At 45.4% G+C, this 25194-nt stretch overlaps 1 protein-coding gene across 4 annotated transcripts; it reads right to left on the reverse strand.

The window, feature by feature from the left end:
• Positions 1-648: 648 nt before the first annotated feature.
• Positions 649-23518, reverse strand: PPP1R36 (protein phosphatase 1 regulatory subunit 36). 4 transcript variants are annotated; one of them, XM_074957187.1, is made up of 11 exons: positions 23387-23518; positions 21116-21180; positions 19678-19764; positions 18777-18910; positions 18584-18650; positions 17507-17605; positions 13494-13634; positions 5846-5888; positions 3771-3964; positions 3486-3680; positions 649-3122 (listed from the first exon to the last, which is right to left on the reverse strand). In XM_074957187.1, the coding sequence occupies exons 1-11, from the start codon at positions 23393-23395 to the stop codon at positions 2891-2893; spliced, it is 1266 nt and encodes a 421-aa protein (XP_074813288.1). In that variant the 5' UTR covers positions 23396-23518; the 3' UTR covers positions 649-2890. The 4 variants fall into 4 exon arrangements, with proteins under 4 accessions (XP_074813288.1, XP_074813290.1, XP_074813291.1 ...); XM_074957189.1 differs by lacking the exon at positions 17507-17605; XM_074957190.1 differs by lacking the exon at positions 13494-13634.
• Between the last annotated feature and the right edge of the window lie 1676 nt (positions 23519-25194).

Genomic DNA, 25194 nt, shown 5'->3' on the forward strand with positions numbered 1-25194 from the left:
GTGCAGTAGAGCGGGACAATTACCTCCCCTGTCTTACATATGACAATCCTGTTAATACACCCCAGAATGATATTAGCCTTTGTCACAACTCCATCACATTGTTGACTCATATTCAATTTGTGATCCACTCAAACCCCCAGATCCTCTTCAGCAGTCCTACCACCTAGCCAGTTATTCCCCATTTTGTAGTTATGCATTTGATTTTTCCTTCCTAGGTAAAGTACTTTGGATCTGTCTTTACTGAATTTCATCTTGTTGATTTAAAACAATTTTTCTAATTTGTCTAATTTGCATGTGGTAGGCAATGTCTGGCCCGGAGTAAAGCCAATATATAGTGTATCGGGGTATCAGACTCATTCTGCAGATGGGGCAAATTGCATTTTTAATTCAGGGGCATGGGCTGTAGCTAGAAAGCTGTGGCCACGTACACCCCTCAGTCCATGCAGGGTTTTCACTGGGAGCTTTCTGCACAGATCAAGAGAAGAAAACCCTTCTGTAGTCACCAAACTCCTACTTGTTGGCCTAGTTTCCCCATCATGCAGTGGGGAAAAAGCGCTGTAGGGCGCTATGTTCACAGCATACACACAGAGAAGTAAGATAAACACATAAATACTCTTGCTGGAAGGTTGCAAAGTAACACCTTTATTCCTTACAATTCAGAATGATAACATACAAGAGCCCAAAAACAGAGAGAAAGAAATCCGACTGCTCCCTAAGGCAGCGAGGCACAATTCACCTCACCTTACTATAGGCTGTCTGCCTCCAGATTGACTGCTGCTAGACCCAGATCACATGCTTCCTTACAGAAACCCCTAGCCTGCAAGCAGGACCAGGAAAAATCCATTTAAAGTGACAACCTACAATTTCAATACAGTTTTCAGTACACCACACAGGGGACTTTGAGGATTCCCAAAACCAAGCAGTGTGTGCATTTTGTATGTGCATGGGCCCTACCAAGTTTTTAGAAAATCTAGCCCTTGAAGTGTCATCATTAGACTCTGATCAGTGAGATAAACAGACTCCCTTCAGTGTATTTTTCAGGCCATATGTGACAGCATTAAGGTCATGTTACACACGATGCAATCTGACTTTACTGATTATTTTCTAAAAATAAAACTTTAATATTGACAAAAACTCAACGTTATGAGGATGAGATAAATACATCAGTGGACGGGCCAGGTGTTTGGAACTTCTGCTATATATTCTAGCAGCAATATGTTTTTCATGAGAAAAGGACGTTTACCTAGGCCCATATCTGATTCTTGTGTATTTGTCTTCTCACTAACTTGCCTCCCTAAACCAATGCAGAAATGCATAATATAGAAATGTTTGTTCTGAACAAAGCATGTTGCATTCAACGTCTGTGTACATAAGGGGACTGTAGCAGTCCCATAGATAGCATTTTAAACAATACACCGAGATGTTTAAGTTTTCTTCTCAGCTCTCAGAAAATTCTACCCCTCGTTAGTTTTCTTTCATTGTTAGAGCCAAGGGGTGAAATGCTGGCCGCATTGAAATCTTCAAAAGGGCCAGGATCTCACCACGGTTTTCTGCTAATGGTAATGGTAACAGAATACAGACAGTTTTATAGGTAAACGCTTGTAATTTCTTATGATTAAGAGAAAAGTCACGGAAAGGTGGTGGGCAATAAACAAAAATTCACGGACGCCTGTCTGTGACTTTTACTAAAAATAAGGAGGGTGGGGGGGGACCCCGATTGGAGGCTGACTGATGCCTGAGCCCCATGGGGGAGGGGATGACTGAAGCCCAACCCATGCTGTCCAGCACCTGCCGCTGTAGCTGACAGCTCCTGAGCCCCCACTGCAGCTCCGGAGGCTGGGAGCTTCAGGGCACCTGAGGTGGTTAGCAGCTGTGGGGCTCCTGCTGCCCATGGTGGCTGGGAGCTCCAGGCCAGCAGCTGGATGCTCCGGGGGCCCCCTGCCACCCATGGTGGCTGGGAACTCCAGGGCCCCCACCACCTGTGGTCCCTCAGAGCTCTGTGGCTGGCAGTTTGGAGCTGCAGGGTCCCCATGAGGGCTGGGAACTCCAGCCCCACCAACCCAGGGCTGAAGCGGAAAATGTCACAGAGGTCTCTGAAAGTCACAGAATCCAAGACTTTGGGACATAATTTGATCCTTACTTATGGACTGCTGAGCTTTATATTTCATGATGATGACATCCCAAATGCATATTTTAATTGGTATTAATTCTAGGACCTATTTTTCCCACTGGTGAAAATGAAAGATAAGAGATAAATGCTACATAATAAATACTTCAGGTTAGCTCCTCCTCTGGAGTAAATCAGCATAGCTCCCTTGATTTCAGTGGAGCAACACTGATTTACAACGACTGAGGATCTCCCCCATATCTTCAAATAGTGGGATTCGTCTTTGCTATTCATTTATCAACATTTGTCATGCATTAGTCTGGAGAGATGCATGTGTGCAAAGCCCAGTGAAACACTACAGAAATCAAAAATGAGTAAACACAATACATTAAAAATGTAAGAGGAAATTCCCATAAAACCATCATTTCCAGAACTTTTAATCCTTCTAGGAATCTTCTCGCAATGCAAATTTTAAAGGAATAAATAATAATCATACCTAGCTCTTTTGGTCCATAGAGCTCAAAACACTTTACAGAGGGAGTCAGTATCATTATCCCCATTTTACAGATGGGGAAACTGAGGCAATGACTTGCCCAAGGTCACACAGCAAGTTAGTGGCCGAGCCGGAAACATAAGCTAGGTTTTCTAAATCCCAGTCCAATGCCCTATTCACTACGCTTCACTACCTGTAACAAATAGCCTCTGCTCTTAAAAATGAAGCTTCAAAGTGGTTTACTTAACACATGCTAGAATTACCCTCAATGCTAGAGGGCGCCATTTCTGTTAACCATTCTCAGAGTAGTCCCCCTCCATAGTTGCTCTCGAGAGTACCATGCTCGGGCGACCGATTCCAACTTGGGTGCCTCTGTGGGATGACAAAGCCAGGTCATATGAACTGACTGACAAACCGTTTCTCTTTGTTCTTTGTTCTTCCTCCTCCTCCTCCTCCATCACCCCAATAGGCATGAGAGTGTGGGGATTGAACTTGCTGCGAAGGGCTCCAATGATGCCAACCCTGTTTCAAAAGGAGTCACGGATGTAACTGAAGCACCAGGGCTAAGGAAAACTGGGGTGCGGGGGTGGAATTTGCAACTTTATATGGAAAATTGCGAAGAACTTTACCTGGGTCAGGCATTACCCTGAGGGAAAAACTTCGCCTCTGTGCACAGGGATCATGCACCAATTAAGTCCCCAAATCCTGCTCTCCCACCATGCAGTGGGACTACATTGGTCCTGCTGGGTCTGGGAAGAAACATGGGTGCAGGGGCCTTCAGTTAAGTACATCAGACACACCACCCCCGTTAAGGTGGAAGGGCTCTTTAAGTGTCAATCATCCCTTGCAGAAATACAGCCAACATTCATGGAAACAGCTCCTTACTTGGGTGTAAGCTCAACAGTTGAGTAGTCCGGCAGGTTCTTGCTGCTGCTGGTTGGAAGGGTTCTGCCCCGATGCAGGTAATGGTTCTGGAAGAGATACTCAGCATTGTCTTTGGGCAGGGGCAGTAGTGTACTGAGCACCGGCGAGCGCTGGCCAACGACACTCTTTATTGCAGGGCGTCTGGCATATATGCTCCTTCAGAAAAAACAAATGAGGCTTTCGTTTGATCTGGGTGGTGCAGTGCGAACTCCCCTATGTGCCAGGATAACAAGCAAGGAGTGGTACCTGTGATAAGGAAAGATAACTTTCCTCTGATCGGCAGAGACATCTGTTTTCTGCAGGTCGGGGCTGTTCTTCTCTCTCAACGCGGGGTTAAATATGTCAGAGCGAAGAAGCCTGCCCACTTCTTCCTGAATCTCTTGGAAGTACTTCCGTCTGAACACCACCCAGGCCACGTATGTACAGAAGTTGTAGAAGCACTAAACAGAAACAGAGACCAGTCTTACCGAATATGGCTGTTCTATAGAGAAAGCCACAGCATACAAAGGGGAGGACCAAATTATCTGCTGGCGTAACTCCACTGAAGTCAACAGAGATACATCAGGATAGAATCTGACCCAGTATCACAGCATATTCTTTACAGTAGAGACTTGTGGCACAGTAGAATGTCTCTTAATGTGACACTTCCCATGACTGATGGCTGTTTTTAGAGCCAAACACCCTGAGTCCTGTTCGATATGCTTGTGTTTCAGTTGGAAACAGTAGTGTCTCCCCACACTGAGTAACTGCAATGTCATAGGGATTAAGTGGAGAATAGGACATTACGTTTTAAAAATTTACCGAGAAGACTGGAAATGAAATTACTTACCGAATACTACTACGAGAAATGAGATCACCGCATCTCATCCTTGCTTGGCAACTTCAGTATTAGAAGACCAAAGCTTAGATGTTCACCCAGTTAGCGCCTGGTTAAATACCAGGGATACTTGGCACAGGTTGAACGTGTCCCCATTACATAGAATTTCTGCTAAGAGCTGGTCTATGCCAGAAACTTACATAGCTATAGCTACATCTCTCGGGTGTAAAAAATCCACCTCTGAGATGTAGCGGTGCCAACCTAACCCCTGGTATAGACAGCACTAGGTCGATGGAAGAATTCTTCTGTTAACATAGGGTATGTCTATACTACCCGCTGAATCGGCGGGCAGTGATCGATCCAACGGGGGTCAATTTATCGCATCTAGTCTAGACACAATAAATTGACCCCCGAGCGCTCTCCTGTCCACTCCTGTACTCCAGCATCGCGAGAGGCTCAGGCAGAGTTGACGGGGGAGTGGCAGCAGTCGACTCACCGCAGTGAAGTGAAGACACTGCAGTGAGTAGATCTAAATATGTCGACTTCAGCTATGTTATTCATGTAGCTAAAGTTGCATAACTTAGGTCGATCTCCCGCCACCCCGTGTAGACCAGGCCCTAGTAACAGCCTGTCAGTGAGGTGGATTAACTATATTGTCGGGAGAACCCCTCCCGTCGGTGTAGGTAGTGTCTACACAGAAGTGCTACGGCTCCGCAGCTGTGCTGCTGTAGCATGTCAGGTGTGGACAAGCCCTAAGTAAGCTCATCACAATCCACAGGAGTCCAAAATATCGTATTGGTTTCAAATGTTTTCTATGAATCTGGTGAAGTATGGTATCTGGAAATTAACTGTCAAAACCTGTTCACAGGGCTATTCCTGCATAGACATCTGGAAACGTTACTAAGAATGATGGGAAATGTTACTGTCATCTTTAAGACGGTTACATTTCTGAATCACACAGTGCTAGGCTCACGGCTGCAATTGGATTTAACCCGAATGGAAGTTTCAAACTGAACTCTATTTTCTTGCTGATTTTTTTCCTTTCATCACATGCAAACTGCTTTGTTATTGTAGGGTTGCTCATGAAGACTTTGAGCTGCTTTGTTTTATTTTCTGTAGGGACAATGACAAACAAAATGGAGGCCTTCAAAATTTGAGTAAAAGAGCACACAAGGTGATGCAAAACACAGGACAAAATTGGTGGCTGACCCACTTTCTCAGTGTATTGTCTCAGCAGGAACAATTCTGAGGAAGTGTGTGTTAGTGACAATTTAAACAACTCACTGCTTTCTCCACCACTAGTTATTCTGGCCCAGAGCCTCAGCTGAAGCCATACTGATTTACACCACTGACTTCCACAGAGCTAAGTCAACTTAGACCAGCTGATGATCTGGCCCAATATCTTGAGCCCAGGGCAGTTACCTTTTGTGATGCTTCCTCATTTCATCTTATTCTAGGATTAGCGAAAAAGCTCAGTGTCTATCCACGAATGTCTCTTTCTTACCTCAAAGAACTCTCGGTCCTTCTGTGTTGATGATGTTTTTCTCCTAAGACAATCAACAATAGCACAAAGTTAATAGCTGGAGTTATGCTTTCAAGTCTCTGAACAGCATGCGGGACACAAATCATATGAAGAAAAGGAGTACTTGTGGCACCTTAGAGACTAACAAATTTATTTGAGCATAAGCTTTCGTGAGCTACAGCTCACTTCATCGGATGCATTCAGTGGACAAGTACTCCTTTTCTTTTTGCGAATACAGACTAACACGGCTGCTACTCTGAAACCTGTCATTATGCAAGGCACTGAATTTAGCCATATGGAGTGGAAATCTATCAAGGTATTTTCCACTGAACGCATCCGATGAAGTGAGCTGTAGCTCACGAAAGTTTATGCTCAAATAAATTTGTTAGTCTCTAAGGTGCCACAAGTCCTCCTTTTCTTTTTGCAAATACAGACTAACACGGCTGCTACTCTGAAACAAATCATATGGCTATCACAAAGCTGACTTTTCACCAGCACAGTAAGGCTGGTTGCTGAGCAACCATCTTTACCAGCAACGCAGAGGACCAGTGTCCAAGAGAAAGGCAGGATTTCTGGACTGACTCAGAAAGAAAAGAAAGAAAATCCACAACACTATGTGACTTAGCTAATTAAATCGGCCAGAGACCAAATGTCATGGGTCTGACAGTTGGAGGTGCTGAGCACATGAGGTTCCCATTCATTTCACATAGAATTTCGGGTTCTGTGTCTATTAAAATCGGGCCCTGAGGGTGGGATTTTAAAAAATACTCAGCCTTGGTCTAACTTCACACCCACTGAAGTCAATGGAAACACTTTCGTTGACTTCAATGGGGGCATAGCTAGGATGGGAGCAATATCAGCTCAAAGCTGAGAGACGATACATGAGACATGGAAGGGAGAGGATTTCTGGGACTCAGAGAGGAAATGTAAAACTTGTAGAAGAGTGACAAAGCTTTAGGAGAACAGCCTCTGTTAAAGTATCAGGAGCATTTCTCGTGAAAGGCTTGCTCTGGAAGTACATTGATCTCATTCACACTTGTGCCAAATGTTTGGGACACCGGGACAGCTAACCCCTGCCATGGACATACCTGTAGATTTGGAAGGCAGAACCTCAACCTACGAGAAGCCATTCAATCATTCTGCAAGGGGGCAGACTTTGCTCCCATGGAATGGGAAGCAATTTCCCCCCAATCCAGGCCCTACAGATTCCCGCAGGATCTGGGTAGATCCTAAGGGACATGCAAGAGGCTCTGTGCCTCCATGCCAGCACTCAGGGCCACTGTAGCTTTCCCTGGTTTCCCAACAGTGCAGCGCCAATTGTTCCACATGATCAGGGCTTCCCCAGCTGCCACTGCACCCAGAAACCTCAGTACAGAGGGGACAGCAAAAGTGATATGCTCTAGACGGCATGAATTGTTCACTGGCTTTTTTAGTGGCCAGGGGAAAGATGTGCATCCCTACCAGCCCCACTCAATTCCTCTGCCCTCTTTCCCCAAACCTGACACCTCCCCAGCTGCAGATCCCAAACCCCATGTGCTACGCAGGGTCCAAGGTAAGAGGTGATGATGGCACAGAGGCTGACTCCCTTCAACATGGGAAGTGTAGGAGCCCCTGAGCTTAACAGTGGCCAAGCAACGTGGCCCATTGTCACTGCAGAATTCTAAAGTCACTTCAACAAATTTTGTTGCACATCAATACCTGTAATGCGCTATCAGCCACGAACATTATAATCGTGATATCTAACAGTGGATTAAGAAAAATGACCCCTTAAGAGCTGATTTCACCATTTAGCATGATGTAGCTTGTGCAGTTCCTTAATGACAAAATCCTCCAACTGCTTTCTGCAGTCTAGGAAACCCAACCATTCTAAATGAAAGATTGACAGAACATAGCCTTTCAACTGGAGCCCAGCAGGGCTGTGGTCTCCATCCCTCTCCCTTCCAAAGCTAACCATGTAGAGGGAGGTTAACCCAAGAAAATGGCCCAAGGTAAAACTTCCTAAAGTTAGTGGGAAACTTTAGTTCCTGTGTTTGGTGCACTCTTACTCATTAGCTAAGAAAATGATGGCAGAGTTAGGAAAATGGTAAACTTCAACAAGCTCAGGAGGGGGCATTGTCAGAAACCTGTGAATGGCTAAGTGAGTGAAGTGCATCCCATGCACTAGAAACCCAGTCAGAAGGAGTCTGTAGAACTGCCAGTGAGTGCAGAAATGAATGCTTTGGACATAGTGGAGGAAAGCACAGCCAAACCCAGATGCTACATTAAGCAGAGGCATGTGTGCTTATGAAAACACAATGTTCTCTAACTTTTATAGGACCCTGCATCCCGCATGTGGATGCAACTGAAAATAAATGCTTCATATGCCATGTTAGCAACTCTCTGATCCACGGCTATGTGTTTTATGGACTAGGGACCACAACAAGGTCCGGGTGAGTCCTGCCTCAGACTTCAAGTGAGCCCCCCCGGCTTTAGCCCTATTTGTGTCAGTAATGTATGCAGCTCTGGGGACACAACCTACTTTTCCCCAGAAGGAAATTGGCACTATAAAAAAATTGCACAATCTGTCCCAGCAGTTTCAGAGAGAAAGCCAGACACACCTATTCCTTCCTCAGGGTTGGAGACATAAAAGAACTAAAGCTCATACACACAAATAGGTTTGCTGGGGAACTCCTCAAAACACAGTCTGCGATAACATCAAAATAGGACTCCTAAGCTGCGCTTCACAAACATTTCAATAATTATTACGTTGCACGTGGATGCCCTTTGAAGCCTCACGCTACTCTTCCTCCAGCATAGGCTCCTTTCTAAACCCTTGGAGAAAACTTCACAGGAACAATTAATAACTTAACAGCTGGGTATGAATAATTAGTGCAGCTGGGTGGGAAATGCTTTTCCCATCCCTGGAAAAATGTGGAGATTTCAAAAAAAAATTCCTCATTCCAAATCGGGACAAAAAGTCAAAATCTCAAAAACTGTCACAAACCAAAAATCTGAGAAACAATCAGGCTTGGGTCTAGGGTGACCAGATGTCCTGATTTTATAGGGACAGTCCTGAGATTCGGGGCTTTTGCTTATATGGGCGTCTATTACCCCCCAATCCCTGTCCTGATTTTTCACACTTGCTATCTGGTCAGCCTATTTGGGTCAGCTGAAACATTTCATTTCAACCTTTTGGAAATGTTTTGTTTTTGACCTTTTTTGCATTTTTAATTTAAAAATATATATATAATTAGCTTAGATTTCTAACTGAAAAGACATATGGAACCAAAGCAACAAATTTTGTCATTTAAAAAATGCTGAAGTGTGCTATTTTAGCAATTTCAAAACTTTTTTCCCCAAAAGTTTTTCTAGTTGAGAAATTAGTGGAAACTAACCCTGTCCCATGAACAGTTTCAAAGAATCAGTATTTTCCAACAAAAACACTGACTTGAAAAATTCTCAACCAGCTCTAATAATTAATAAATGTTGATCAGTGTGACAAAATAGCATTTGTTTTAGGCAGCCTATGGAATTCCCAGTGACCATTCAGCCATTTCAATGCTAATCTAGGTCAATTTGGGAAAGTTTATATATTATGTATGTAACTGCAAAACAAGTTTGTTTCTCTCACAGGTGGATGGATGTATAGAATCAAATACATTCATGGTGTGTGGGATTTTCAGTTAACTTAAAGGGGAACAGAGGTAGGCCAATGCTGGATGCTTTTGAAAATGCCACCCTTACATAGATAGATAGATAGATAGATAGATAGATAGATAGATAGATAGATAGTCTTCTTAGGCCATGTCTACATTACAAAATTAGGTCAACCTAATTTATGTTGGCATACAACCACCACAGTTATTTAATCGCTTGTGAGTGTGCACACTTGGCTCCTTGTGTTGGCAGTGCGCATCCTCACTAGGAGTGCTTGTATCCATTGTATGGTCAGTGTGGGGCATTGTGGGAAGGTCCTGAAAGCCAGTAACAGTCAATGTAAGCAACACAGTGTCTACACTGACACTGTGTCGACTTAATTGCATCGTCTGTGACTCTACGCTGCTCAGAAAAGTGATGTTACCAAATCAGTGTGGAGAGGCCTTTGTGTTGGAAGGAGCCAAATTTAAGTGAAGTCGCTTGGACAGCTAGGTTGACACAAGGCAGCTTGTGACCTAACCATGTAGTGTAGACCACGCCCTAGACTCTAAGCTCTTTGAGGCAGGGACCACATCTACCCCTATGTTTCTACAGAGCCTGGCACAGTGGGGCCCCAATCCTGTTAGAGTCTCTGGGCACAATTGTAATGTAAATACTAAATAATACTGACAATTCTCATTCATATCTCTTCACTTTTTACCCAGATTGTTGCAGAGTTTTTTTTTTAAATAAACTTCTCTCTATATAGCTACAACTCTGCTTCTTTCCCTCTACCAGGAAAGAGAAGGGAGAGAACTGGCAGCAGACTCAATAAGTAGGGCAGAGCTCCTGTTCCACTGATTTCTTGTCCAGGGAGTTTTATCCTAGCAAGGACAGTGAATAGATTAGTTCTTCAGAACCAGTAGCTCTAGCTGGCCCGAGAAGACATTGCACAAATTGGGTCTTGTACCTGCAGCCTTTGAGGCTGTATTACAGTCTGTGCTCCAACCGGAAAAATAAAATGCTGGCATGACTCTCCCTGTCCAATCAGCAAGAAAATGAAAACAACCCCACAGCACCACCCCAAACTGCAATCAGCCCAGAGATCCAGCAGCTGGTCACACAATGCTGTGGCCCCAGGGTGCACAGGGAGTACTGCGCTGTGCTCTTTACTCCTCATGCTTCAGGGCCTCATGAATGTGGGGCACACACTGAGTGAGAGCGCTGTGGGATCTCCCTGGGAAATCAGGAGAGCTCCCCCGGGTCTGCTCACATTGCAGGTTACCCTATCCTCTTCATTAACGGGAGTGGAGGGACAGATGGACGGACAGACAGACACACACACACCCCATTCTCCAAGCTAGCACAGAAGAGAGTGTTTGAGCCAGAGACCCCCATGCCTGGAAGGTGGACAATAAACTGCCCTCCTCTCAGCTCCGAGGGATAATACAGCATCATGCAGGAGTATGAGCAAATAAGACATGATTTTGTAGCCTCAGCACCATGTGGTCTCTCATTCATTTGATTATGTCCCTCTCATTCTCTCCTTCCATCTCCCAATTTCACCTTCATCCCTTATTACTACTCTCTCCTCTTCCTCCATGTCCCTCTCCATTCCCTCCTCCATCTTTCCTTCCCCCCCTTTTCCATGGATCCTTTATCTCCTCCAACACATCCCTCTCTCCTTCCCCATCTCTCTTGCCCTCTGTACCTCTTTTTCTCCCCTCTCTCCATCCCTCCCAGTCCTTGGTTGGTTCATGCTGACCATGCTTCAGGCTAGCTCCAATGCAGGATCTTCTGGCTGGCCAGCGCTGTACTACTGCAAACCATGAGTCAACAGGCCAGCACACCACAGATCCATGCTTAGTGTGCAGTGTAGTCATACCCTTAAAGCACCCAATCCCCCTCCTGCTGCTGCTGCCCACGCTCCCAAAGTGCAGCCTCTTCTCTTCATGCTCCAGCCCTCTACTGCTCCTATGGCCTTTCTGCAACTCCCACGCCCAGCTTTGCTCTTGCACTAGCTCACACCTAGCAAGAGAGGAAGGTATGCTGGGATCTGAAGAAAGGCTTGAGACAGCCAACAGTTACAGTAGCTGGTTGCATGTTACCCTTCCTCTACAATTCACATTCAAGATCTGGGATGGATGGGCATCAGCAACTCTGCTTTGGAAAGAGTCGTTACTGTGGCAACCTAAATCTGGAGGGACTGGGGAACAGCTTGATCATGGAAGTAGGTAGGAAAAGGCTTCAGCAACAGGACAACAATCATAGAATATCAGGGTTGGAAGGGACCTCAGGAGGTCATCTAGTCCAACCCCCTGCTCAAAACAGGACCAATCCCCAATTTTTTTTTTGCCCCAGATCCCTAAATGGCCCCCTCAAGGATTCAGCTCACAACCCTGGGTTTAGCAGGCCAGTGCTCAAACCACTGAGCTGTCCCTCCCCCCGACAGTGTGGATGGGCTGTGCCAGCACAGTACGCTGGTGCATAGCAGCTCACTGATCACAAGGAGGTATGTGACATACCACTGGTATCACAAGATGATATATTACATGAATTAATTCGTTTACCTTTCTCCTTCTAAGAGGTATTAACCTTCCCTCCTCCCTGCTACATTGCCCTCACAATTTCCCCTGAGGTTTAGGAAATGGCAATTAATGTCAGCACTGTCATTTGCCCAGTTAACTGTGCTGGACCCACTCAATACCACATCGCTCCTATAGCCACCAAGGCTTCTGCACAGCTGGATCTGAGCAGCAAGTCAGGTATCCAAAGCCCTGCTGCAATGTGTTGCAGTCCTATGGCCTGTGTAATGCAGAAGGTCACACTAGAGGACACAGTGGTCCCATCTGGCCTTGCACTCTCTGAATCACTTGGCAGGCCTCCTATTTATAACAAAAGTCAATATTTTCCGAGCTGCTCACTCGGCCCTGGCCAGTGCTTTCCCTCCTGCAGTGCTCACTCGGACTGGGTTATTGTGGGCTTTTGTCTTTGTCAAAGAAAAGGTCTGGTTAGCCTGCAAGTGGGAGGTATGACTGCAGCATATCTAGACGTACCTAGGTTAGATCAAAGCCAGCGTGAGTAACACTAGCAATGAAATCACAGCACATGGGAGGCTGCACAGGTTAGCCCTGCCTGCCTGGAACACCAGGACACAGCTGCCACACATACCTCTGTGGCGTCAATGTTATTCTTACTCGAGCTAGCTTTGATCTAGCTAGATCACAGCTGACATGGGTATGCCTACACCTGCTGCAATCACACCTCCTGAGCATAGGCACCGACTTTCCTTCTTTCCCATGGTGCTCGACCCTGCTCTGCCCCCGGCCCCGCCCCCACTCAACCCCTTCCATGAGGCCCCACCCGTGCCCCGCCCCCATTCCAACTCCTTCCCCAAAGTCCCCACCCCAACTCCACCCACTCCCTGCCCCTATTCCAACTCCTTCCCCAAATCCCCGCCCTGGCGCCACCTCGTCCCCGCCTCCTCCCTTGAGCACTCCACGTTCCCGCTCCTCCCACCCCCGAGCATGCTAATGCTGCCAAACAGCTGTTTGGCGGCGGCTGGGCGGGAAACGCTGGGAGGTAGGCGGAGGAGCAGGGATGTGGCGCACTCAGGTGGGAGGGAGGAGGTGAGGCGGGGGGTGAGAAGAGCTTGGCTGCCAGTGGTTGCAGAGCACTCACTAATTTTTCCCCATGGATGCTCCCGCTCTGGAGCACCCATGGAGTCAGCACCTATGCTGCTGAGTGCAGTGCAGACATACCCAAAATGAGGGCTCTGGCCCATGCTTGGACCGGCTGGATGTCAGGTGTAATGGCAACAATTGCCTCCACAACAGTGTAAAGTCAAGGTCCATGTAGTTAGGTCAACACAGTGTCATGTAGACAACATGTTGCTTATGTCGACTGTTACTGGCTTTCGAGAGCCGTCCCACAATGCCCCACACTGACTACAATCAATACAAGCACACCTGGTGAGGAGTCATCATAGGGAAAATTATTCAGTGCATTTCCTTACTTTCCACAAGCCATGTGATGCTGCTCAGCCATTCCTAGTCCAAGAATAAGGATGCAGTACACCTTGGCAAGGTGTTTCTTGGTTCCTGCTAGCTTAGCCAATGTCTCCTCCAGTTCTTTTTGGTCTAACACACTGGGGTTTCTGTTTTAAAAGAAGGAAAAATAGTTATTTTAAAGGGTGTTCTGTTTAGGTGAGATATGTCTGAATGTTTATGAAAGGAAAGAATATGTATAAACCATCACACCGCATGAACCAACCCAGGGGACCCGTTTACAGTCAGATTGATTTAGAGCATTTTCAGGGCTGGTGGGGCAACACAGCATGGGACTTGGCCCCATAAGCTCTCTATGACCCTGCAGGGTTTGCAAGCTCCACATCCACAGATTGCCAGGGAACTCTCTCTGGTCTTACCAAGCTTGTGAACCCTTCTTGTAGCCTAGACAGGGACCCTTGGGACTTCTTGCAAGTTCAGATATACACCCCGGTCCTGCAAACAGATCCATATATTGGCACACTTCATTGTACGATTGGGGCCACGCTGAGCAAACATCTCCAAAATCCTTCCAAAAAATACTGAAAGGCTCTCATCCTCTTTTAGGACAAATTAATAAAGCAAATGTAGAACTCTCAGACTAAACCATTTCTGAAATATGGGATTCCAGGAACAATAAAAGTAGAAGATTATTTTCAGAAAGTGAAGAAAACACTTGTTTTTATGTTTTCGAGCTCAAACTGCCACCCGGGGGTGGAGTGACTTTCACTGCTTTTTGGAAGGGTGGCTGGTTGAGTTTGGAGTTCTTTGCTCAGTGTATCTGTAAGAAATCTGCTATGACCCAGGCTGGGACTCGTAAAGAGTCAGAAGAGCACCTAGTGAAGATAAAACACAGAGGTTGTCTTTCTTTACCATACCCAGATCTAAAACCAGATTGACAGAGTCATGGCAAAAGGAATCTAGATGAACCCAGAGAGGCTTTGACATGAATGCCTCAATAACCTTCCAAAGCAAGAATGTTTGAAACGCAGAGGTGAGTTCAGTCAATTTACATACTCTTTAGCAAGAACCTAACTACTCACCGTTTAAGTGGACAGCATCTTGCCTTTCCAGATGGAGACACTAGCAATTTCAGGACCTGCAGATCATCTTACTGGTTGCAGCCCACAGCACTACCAGTGAATCCAAGACCACCATATGTGAAATCTCATTTATGATTTATGGATCTCATTTATTTATTTGTGACTAAGGCTACGTTTTAGTCACGGGTATTTTTAGTAAAAGTCATGGACAGATCACAGGCACTACACAAAAATTCACGGCCCGTGACCTGTCCATGACTTGTACTATATACCCCTGACTAAATCTTGGAGGGGAGGCAACTTGGGGATTCCGCAGGTGCTTATGGGGGGCAGCCCAGGAGGCACCACGGGTGCTCGTGGGGGGGCGGCCCTGGGGGCACCATGGGTGCTCAGGGGGCAACCTGGGGGTGCCGCAAGTGCTTGGGGGGCAGCCCGGAAGTGCTGCAGGTGCTGGGGGGGAGCAGCCCAGGACACCGGCTGGTGCTGGGGGGAACGGGCAGTGTCGCGCAGCCCAGGATACGCACTGGTGCTGGGTGGGGGGGTTGGCGGGGCTGGCAGGCTCCCTACCCGGCGCCTCATGGCTCCCCGGAAGTGGAGACATGCTCAGCTCCTAGCTCCACACGCTGTCTCTGCCCCAGGTGCCGGCTCCGCAGCTCCCATTGACTGGGAACTGAGGGAGGGACGTGTCGCCACTTCCGGGGTGCCCACCAAGATAAGCGCCTCCCACAGCCCTCACCTCCTCCCATGCCCCAACCCCCAGCCCTGAGCCCCCTCCCACAGCCAAACTCCTGCTACTGCTGGGGGGAGGCGGTGGCCCGAGACTGCCCCAGCAGCAGCCAGTGCTATGGCAGTGTCTACATTTAAATTGCGCTCCCGCTGACGTAACTGCCCTACTACGCCAACTTAATAACTCTACCTCCACAAGTGGTGTAGAGTCAAGGTCGATGTAGTTAGGCCGACACAGTGTCAGTGCAGACACTGTGTTACTTCTGTTGACTGTTACTGGTTTTCACAATGCCCCACACTGACAGTAGACGTTGTGGTGAGGACGTGCACTGCTGACACAAGGAGCACAGTGTAGACATGCACAAGCGATGTAATTACTGCAGAAGCTGCATGCCAAGGTAAGTTATGTCGACTTAATTTTGTAGTGCAGACATGGCCTTACAGGGTCAGACAGACACCTCACCTATGGATCTGGAGTTTATCAATCCTACAGACAGGACTGTCCCTAAGGGGGTGCAGGGCCCGGGGCAGAAGTGACGGATTCATCTCTTCTGGGACCGATTGCACCAGCCAATCGCCCCAGCCCACAGGGCTCCCCAGAGTGCAGGGCCCGGAGCGATCACCCCAATTCGCCCTACTCAAGGGACGGCTCTGCCTACACAGCCAAAGACAAATCCCTAGCAGTCTGTCCTACAAAAACAAACAAACTTGTCACACTTTATATTAAGGCTCCACTTACAAATGCATTACAAAGGATTGAGTGAGAGAGGCAGGAGAAACACAGAAGGAAACAGAGAAGGCTGTAAGGAATTACCAGGTATAGCCACAGAAGCATTGGTAGCATAACCCTGAGAAAAAGCTGAGAGAGAGAGAGAGAGAGAGAGAGAGCGAGAGAGAGCTTTTAGTAACAGTGCTAGCAGAAAAGAGGGTTGGAACTCTGAGCAAAGACACTATCTCCTGTTGTTTGATTCCTCCTGTGTTCATCAAAACAGGACTTCGTTCATTCTTTGTAAATAAACAGGAGTACATCCAAGAGATAACTAATTTTGTTATCAAGTTCTCCTCCTAACAAAAGCAACAACACCACCTTGCATTTTGTCTAACCACTTGGGTCAAAACCAGATAACAGTATATAACCATCTCACATATACTTCTCATACTGTAACATGCTTATAACATGTAGTCACCATTACACATGCTTATAACATGTAGTCACCATAAACCATTTATAAGTGGAGCCCTAAAACGAAGTGTGGCCCAAAAATCAAATCTTCCTGAGGCACAAGACCACAGATGAAAAATTTCAGGTGGAATCTATTTGTGTAAGGACACTGATGGGGGTTGAAATCAGGCATATGATGGAAAGCTACTTTCAACCTTAGCTACTTTGGAATTTCTATTGTAGCTCCATAATATATGGGCATTAATTTGGCAGGTAGCCTGGACATAACAACCTGCTTAGGGTAGTTATGTCAAAAATCCTGCTGAAAGCTAGGAAAGAGGTTGAAATGTCACAAGCTGTTGATTGACTTAACTTTGTGCAGAGGGATACACACCTTTGCTCATTTATAATAGCTGCTGTAAATTATGTGGGACACTAGTGAACAACTATCTGATTACTTGGGGCCCTATCTTGCAAACACAAAGGGCTGGGCTTAGTGCTTACTACCATGACTCATCCTAGTGAAGAAAAAGGAAATATAAATTGTAGTTTATTAGCACTGCAGTAGCATCTAGAGGCTCGAGTTGAGATGGTGGCCCCATTTCATTAGGCACAGTATGTATCGACATAGTAAGAGGCAGTCCAGGCCCCAAAGAGCATATAGCCTAAATAGACAAGACGGACAAAGGAGAACAAACATATTAGGAAGGGAGGAGAGACTATTCTCAGTAGTGAGCAGTATGTCTAGGACTATATGTTTGTAGGATTGGGCCCTCCACCTTTAACCCTGTAAACGGTGTCTGTTTGTGTCAGCATCTCAAAACATATGCATAATGCTCCCCTTGTACATAAAAGACCTTTACATTCAAATGTCCCAACAGAGACAGTAATGGGAAATCTAGTCTGTATCTACTATGAGCCCAATCCCGCAGTAATCCTTGCTCATGTGTGGTGTCCCATTGAAGCAACGGTACTATTCACTTGAGTAAGGCCTGCCTGCACAGGGAGGGTCAGGCCCTGTGTCCTTAAATCAGTAAAGCCTCTTACTTACACCATAAAAGATTTGGGTTTCTTTTCCAGGGCCATTTTTTCCAGATAATACGATAAATAGAAAAGCAGAGCCATGAGGAACTCATCCAGCTGCTTACTCCTAAATGGAAGACAGCAAGATTATCTTCATGTATGTAATACTACTGATGTAAGTCTGAACCTAAAAACATGTCCTTGCCCCAAAGCACCTACAGTCTATCAACACTTAGTACTTAGCCTAGAGCTTCCTACCCTAGTAGACCTATTCATAGTAGTAAGCACTACACCCACTAGTAAGGGTTTGCAGGGACATGCCCCTACAGAAATACTAAACAACACAGTCCAAGAAACATGCTGAAGAGCGGATCTGCATGTGAACATTCCAGGAGATGGGCCTTCTGAAGCAGGTGGGTTATAAAACATATGACTTCTGTGTACAAAATACATCATTAACTGTGGAACCCACAGTTAAAAATCCAAGCAGAAAAACGCTTCTCTTCTCAAGTGATCATTCCCTTATGGCTAGATTGTGGCTGTAGGCAGGGCCCTGAGCAAAAGGTAGTACGGAAGTGGTACCACCCCATTGTGCCTCAGGGACATATCTCTGAAGTACAATTCCTTCTCCGCTTCCCTCTTGTTCTGGGCAGCAGAGAACTAATTTACTGTTGACAAATACCAGCACCAAATTCTGACACCTTCTGCACCAGCTCAGCAGTTCTAGTACTGGCAGCGCAGAACAAAGGCTCCACCTTGTTCTTTCCTCCCTTCTAGGGCCTAGAGCCGGACCCGATGTGTGGGTAAGCCTGCATGGGGATGCAATTAGAATTACTACCCTGAATGAGTGTTTAGCCCCAAATCACAATCTAGCCCTTAGTAAACACAGTGAAAGACCCTTTCATAAGAGTAAGGGAATTAATTTGCTGTACTCTGTTAGGGCTGAAATGCATTTGGTAGCACTTTCCACTGAACTTTATAGATGAGAGATTTTAAATCTCTAATATTTCATTCTCCACTTTTTACAAGCTCTGAATCCATCACTATCAGTTATTAAAACACACAGCACACACACAATTCTTAGAACAAATTCCAGACTACATACCTCATAACTGCTGTAAAAGATGGTATATGATATGATTCATCTTCTTGTACCAGAAACAAAGCAGCATCTAAAAATGCACAAAGTGGAAAAAATGGATGTCAAAAATATTTCTGAGGAAAAACTTTTAGAGGAAATACTTTTCTAATCTGTAAGGATAACACTGTGCTGAGACCAAATGACAGTGTTTACTCACATTTAACATCATCTAATGTAACACACTCATTTTGTCCCCGCTTTGACAGCCTAGGGGATTTCTCTTCTTGTATATTCATTCTTTTCTCAGGGAATCTTGCACCAAACAAATCTCGAAACATACTAGGAGTCGATCTACAGGCAGGATTTGAAAAACATTGTTAATTCCACTTATCTGGGTTACAGTCAAATACAAGCTTGCTGTTAACGTCTGGGACGTTCTCTTTTCAGTTGATTCAATTTAAAGATGAAACTGGTAGTTAAAAAATGTTTGATGACTACTCTGAAGTCTTTCTTTCTTTCTTTAACAAGCTATTGCAAGTAGACCACATCCAGCCAACCAAGGTCCTTCAACTCTTCAGGGCACTTCTGAATGTGGTTCTTTCATTTGGTAATATAACAAATTGTGACCATACTACATAGGTCAAAGACATTTTAGGTTATGGGTGGTAAAGAGGAAAGTTAACTGTGCCTTTTAGTGTATTCCAATCTAGTCCATGTGTAACATAAATAATAATGGTAACAACAAATGTAATCTTTGAAGTGCTTTACAACATGAATTAATTAATCCATCCTCACAAGACCCCTCTCTATAGATAAGTATTATTGTCTCCATTTTAACAGATGTGGAAACAGAGGCAAAGATCTTCAGTGCATTGCCCACAACCAAAAGGAGCTGGAGTCAGAGCTAGGAATAGACATTAGGAGTTCCTGGCTCCCAGTCCTGTGCTCAGACCACTAACCACACCGCCTGAAATGACTGCTGAAGTGACAGATTACTTTCTGCCTTAAATACTTTGTTAAATCAAGATAAAATATAAATTCTTAAAACTATAATCAAAAGGTCCCACCCAAATAATGCTGCTTTTCTGTTTCAACCAAGTGAGTTTAAAGTGGAATACCTGTCTAGTGTTTTACTACCCATTTCCTGAAAATGGATGGTTTTGCCCTTCTTGAGTTTCTCTTTAGCATCTGCGGTGGGGATGGAGCTGTAACACATATAGAGTGAACATTCAGAAAGGTAAAGTGCAATTGGACAGGGAAGTGGTGCAACAAATTCAGTATATACTACAATTTAACACCCACATGTTTGGGCCTCCCTGTGACACTGAGACAAATCTCTGAACTGTGATTGGGTCAGACATTCCTTTTGCTATCCATCGAGGCAGGTTTAGAAAGGGACAAACATATCTGATGAATTTCATATCCTCCCACTCCTGCATCTGCCACACACAGAGCACTGCAAGGTAGGAGAGAGATAGGAAGGGAAAGTTTGTTTCCTGACCTATGGCCTGCTCCTGCTCCCACTGAAATCAATGAGCACAGGACTAGACTCTTATGTCTATGTCTCAGAGAGGATAGGCTTGAAAAGTGAGCCATCTTGTTCTAGAGTTTGGTGTCAGGGTCCCTGTACACTGTGGGACACAAGAAACTGAGGAAACCCACTAATCCTTAGAGCCGAAAGGCTGGTAGACTTGCTGGGACCCAGTCTTTAAAGGGGCGTGTGTAATGGGCAGAGTAGGGAAGACAGTACACACAGGAGGAATCCATGCCTGAGAAAGATCTGGAATGCATATGAAAGGGGCAGGGAGGCAACAAATGGGAGTCATGTGTGACCGACTCCAAATCATCCGCCCTGCATGGCACATACACTGTCAGCTGTTTCAGGAAAGCACAGGGAGCCTATATTTTTTTCAGTGGCCCAAATTTTTTGTAGATTTTGGCCCATTAAAGTCTTAATCCACAACTGCCACAAAAATATAAAAAATAATCATGTTTAAGGGCAATATCACCCCTTGAACGGCGCAGGTGTATTATGCCTACAGTTCCTGGGTGCTTGAAAGTACTTCAGGGTCAAACATAGCAGTGGACACAGCTCCATGTCTTCAGTGAAGTTGCACCCAATGCTTCAGTTCTGAATTTGGCCTTTGACTTTCAGAGCATTGTCTCAGGCATGTGCCTAGCTGATATAACATGCCTTGCTGGAATCCTCTTGTAGTGAATTCTGCTGGAGAGTAGTGCAAAGCAAATGTCACTAACATATTCATTATTTCTATGGCAAATTTCTCTTTCCATTAATCTACGGGGTAAACGACAACCCTAGGAGGTTAGTGTCACTAACATGTTAGTATAATTAACCTTTTACAGGCGCAGAAACTGAGGCACAAAGTCTACAGAGTGAGAGTTAAAAAGCTATTCCCTCCACAGGGAAAACAAAAATGTAGGGCCTGGTCCTGCAGCTCATATTTGGGCAAAACCCCATTGGGATCCAATTTTACCTGCATAAGGACTACTGGATCAAGGCCTTAGTTTATACATTTTACAAATTGTAACTTTTACCTTGCAAATTCGAGTGTGTTGGTATCCTCTTTCCAGTACCAAACCCCTGGGGCTATTTTTATCATCTACAAAAATTAAAATATAATGTCATGTGTAAACTCTTTAACTTTTTAAAATCTAATCCAGGCATATTCTCAACCCAATTAAACAAAGTATTTACAACACAAACACTATGTAGTTTGACCAGTTTGGTCTGTCTCAATTGTCCATTTCACCCACATGTTGTCAGGCAAGTCCCTGAGAACTGGTTCCTGAACTGGCCAAAGAGACAAAATCTTTGGGATCAAAAGCTGACTGGCTAAGGAAGAGAAAAACGGGTTTTTAATTCTTTTTTGCTTATTTCAGATTCTAAAGAAGGCCTGAAAGATTTGCTGGTGGTTTTAACATTAGAAATTTTAATCATCCTTACATTGGAAGACTCTGGAAATCCAGTAAATGCAAAGCTATTAAGAACAGAAAGGGGTTTTAGTCAGTCTCTTTAAAACACATTTTTTGTTTGTTTCTGGTAACATCTATTTTACTTCAAGGACTATTTAAGACTTTGGAGAAAGCAAATCTTTGTTAAAGATACAGCAGGTTCCATGCTTATTTAACTTAGGTATGAAGAGTTCGCAAAACATCTTTTAGACCTCCCAGTGATCATCCAACAAAAGCAGAGAAGATAAGATTTTACATTCTTTGTCTTTCCAACTGAAAAATAAGGAGAAAAAAAACTATGGAAGGAAAAAAACCCACCAAAAACCTTTCAGTCTTCTTTATACATCATTAAAAAGGAAAGATTGCAAAGGTTTAAAAACCCCTTTGCAGGTCACCTTTAAGATAACATGCATCCAGTTGCTGGGACCCTTTCTCTTCAGCTAAGGATAATTAGTTTAAATCCAGTATTGCATTAATTTTTGTCACTTTTTGCCAGCTGACCAACCAGTTTCACAGAAATCCACACAGACACTGACTCAGTTCTAAAACGTTGTCAGAATAGTGGACTTAAGGCTTGTCTACATGGCCCCACAGTCACAGTGTGGATGACAGGGGTGTGAATTGCAATGCCTTGTGTAGATCCTGCTAGCATGAACTAAAAGGACTATGTTTCAAACAGGACTATGCTAATGTAAACTTGGTACCTTTTAGATCACGTTAGCAGGGTCCACCTGGGGTAGTGAGAGTGCAACACTTTAAAAACACTCTCACATGCCAGTAGTTCGCATTGCAGGGCCGTGTGGACAAGACCTTAGAATATCAAAATAATTTAATGTCAGCAGAAGGCAACCTGTATAATGGTTAGAGCCCTGAACTGGGAGTCAGGAGATCTCGGTTTTATTCCTGATGCTTACACTAATCTATTGTATGATCTTGGCCTCTGGCCTCATTGGGCCTCAATTTTTCCAACTGAACAATGGAAATAATACCCACCTTTTTTAAAGTGTTTTGCAATCCTCTGATGAAAGGGGTTGCATAAATGCAGTATCTTGAGATTGTAAACATGGGATTATCAATTCAGTTAAAGATCAAGTAGAAGAAGGTGGTTAGTGATGCAGAAGATGGATAATCAGATACAAGTGTAAATAATGATAGCAAAACAGAATAAAGAACTTTACTGTGTCTGCAAACTATACTGTGCAGACATAACTCTCTGGCTGCTTGCTTAAATGTGTGGTCATTTATGGTCATTAAAACCAAAATGGCAGGCGGTTTAATTTGTCTTTTGATAGCACAGAATTATAATTCTCACTGATATATTACAGCACCTTCCACCACTAGAAGATCTCTAAGAAGGCAACTTCCCTAGGAGGTTAGTGTCACTAACATGTTAGTATAATTAACCTTTTACAGGCGCAGAAACTGAGGCACAAAGTCGTTTTCCAGAAGTCCTCAGTGGAGCTGGAAAGAAAACCCAGGAGTCCAGACTCCAGTAGAAAAGCTACCACGCCACTCTCCTCTCCCCTACATTAGTAGGCAAATCCAAAATAACCAGCAGGCAGGAGATCACCGTTGCTCCCTTAAAGGGGATCACTTTGCAGACTGCGTAGACAGCTTGCGCTTGGCCCCTCTGGCTACTTTAGGGGCTGCGGGCACGCCTGCAAGCTACCGCCGGGGCTCTCCCCGCTCGGGCTGCTGGGGGGCCGCCGCCCGCAAGGCAAGAATGGGACTCGAGAGGCTATTGACCATCCTCTGCCGCCATCCAACCCTCCTCCCCTCCCACGAGCCAGCAAACCCGTCTCCGTGACCTCCGCTTCTCGCGGCCAGGGCAGCAGCCGTGGCGGGGAAACTTACCGCTTGCATGGTGCCTGGGAGCCCGCCGGCCGCGGAGAGAACGGGGCGGCTGCTGGAGGCGCTGTTTACAGCGGGTATCCCGGTAACAGCCCCTAGAAACTACAGGTTCCAGCGTGCAAGGAGCGCTGCCGTGCTGCTTTGCACGCTGGGACTTGCAGTCTGTTCGCCCTGCCCCTCAGCCTCCTCGCTCAGGCTGGCCAGCTCCGCTTCCAGGGGGCAGCTCTGAGTCTCTGTCCCCATGGAGGTGGAAAGGGGGGGGTGTGTCTCGGGGACAATAACAACATCTCTCTGGCCAGTCCTTAGGGCTTGTGTTGTGACTGGGAGGGGAGACTGGCGGATACAGGGCTGCCTTGGTGTCCCCAGTCACTGACACGGTCCTTGCGGGAGGTGCTCAGTGAATGTAGCTGCCCGGTGGCACCGCCTCCCTCGGTGTGGCCCTTTCAAGATTTGAATGTGTCCCCAGGGACCAAAGGGCTGAGGGCTGCCTGCAGCACCATCCAGCTCCCCGGTCAAGATTTGCCCTTTCCTTCTGAAAAGGTTTGAAGTGCACTAAGGCAGCTCTATGCTAGCAATGTTTGCTGGCCTAGTGTAGACGCAGTTATACCAGCAGAAATGTGCTATGGCTGGTGCAGCTTATTTCACTCAGGGAACTGGTATGCAGCAAAAGCACTCTTTTTGCTAGTCTAAGCTGCATCTACAGTCGGTGGGTTTAGCCCGTGTAGCTATATCAGCAAAACTTAAAAGTGTAGACTAGGCCTAAGGTGCACTCTGAGGTGGCAAAAGCATCTGACATAAGATTTATAGGTAGCTCAGTTGGATGGGGGAGAAGGATTATTACATATGCACCCAGCTCTTATGTATATTGATGTGCCCTATTCATTTCTACAGTGCAGGTTTTACCTGTGGGAAAGATGTTTTGGAGAGTATTACTGTGTTTTTTATGACTCTGTGTAAGACTATGGAGATTGCAGTAAAGAAGCTACGTGGAAAAAAACTAGCCTGAAAAAGTTTACTTTCTAAACCTAACTTCCCCCTCCGCCCTTAGAGACGCTGCAGCAGGGCCACCACAGATACAAATCTCTTGTGCTCTTTAGAGTGCCTGCCCAAATGCTGACAGGCTGACAGAAAGTCTTGAATCTTTCTGAAAATTCAGTTCTGAGCTTTGCACATTTCTCTCCAGTGACCTTTTTTGACAATTGCGTTAAGTATGTTGTGTTTCCAGTTGCTACTACAGGCTGCCAAGTATATTCTGGTGGCTTGGCAGTAGTGCTAAATATTTCTCAGGATGAGATAAGCAGATTTGGAACAATCTCAGATCTCTCCATCGCAGGACAGCAGAGGTCAGGAGCACTGTAGAAACAGGATCTTGAACAAGGAAGAATGAGAGAGATGGAAATGATGGTCACTGGCTCATTTGCTGGACAGTTTATAATGTAGCATCGTCATCAGCCTCAAGAGGCTGATTGTCCTTTTGGCCAACTTAAAAGCCACATCAAAGGAGAAGGGCTGTAAAGCATTGCCTAAAATAAAGGGCAAGGAAGGAGGGGATTGCCTGTGGGTCTACCTATGCCAGATGGGAGAGAGGCAATCATCAAGAGAACCCATTCTTAGATAGTTATAGCTAATATTATCACAATCCCAACAGGAAATCTGCAAACTAATCTAATTAAAATTACTACTTGGATGGTCCTTTCAACTGAGAAGATCAAACAGCTTCAGAAATAATAATGGACTCAAGCCTCATAACACTCCTATGAACTAGGGAAATATTATCACCACCCTTTTACAGATGGGAACACAGATACAAG

Source organism: Natator depressus, chromosome 6 (assembly GCF_965152275.1).
Source record: "Natator depressus isolate rNatDep1 chromosome 6, rNatDep2.hap1, whole genome shotgun sequence".
Lineage (NCBI taxonomy): Eukaryota > Metazoa > Chordata > Testudines > Cheloniidae > Natator > Natator depressus.

What these genes read in the sequence shown, in the direction of transcription:
- PPP1R36 (XM_074957187.1), bottom strand. An exon ending in TCTTTTACAGCAGTTATGAG is followed by an intron (nt 17,606 to 18,583) that starts GTATGTAGTCTG and finishes TCTTCCATTTAG; the next exon opens with GAGTAAGCAGCTGGATGAGT. An exon ending in CATCACATGGCTTGTGGAAA is followed by an intron (nt 5,889 to 13,493) that starts GTAAGGAAATGC and finishes TGATTGTCTTAG; the next exon opens with GAGAAAAACATCATCAACAC.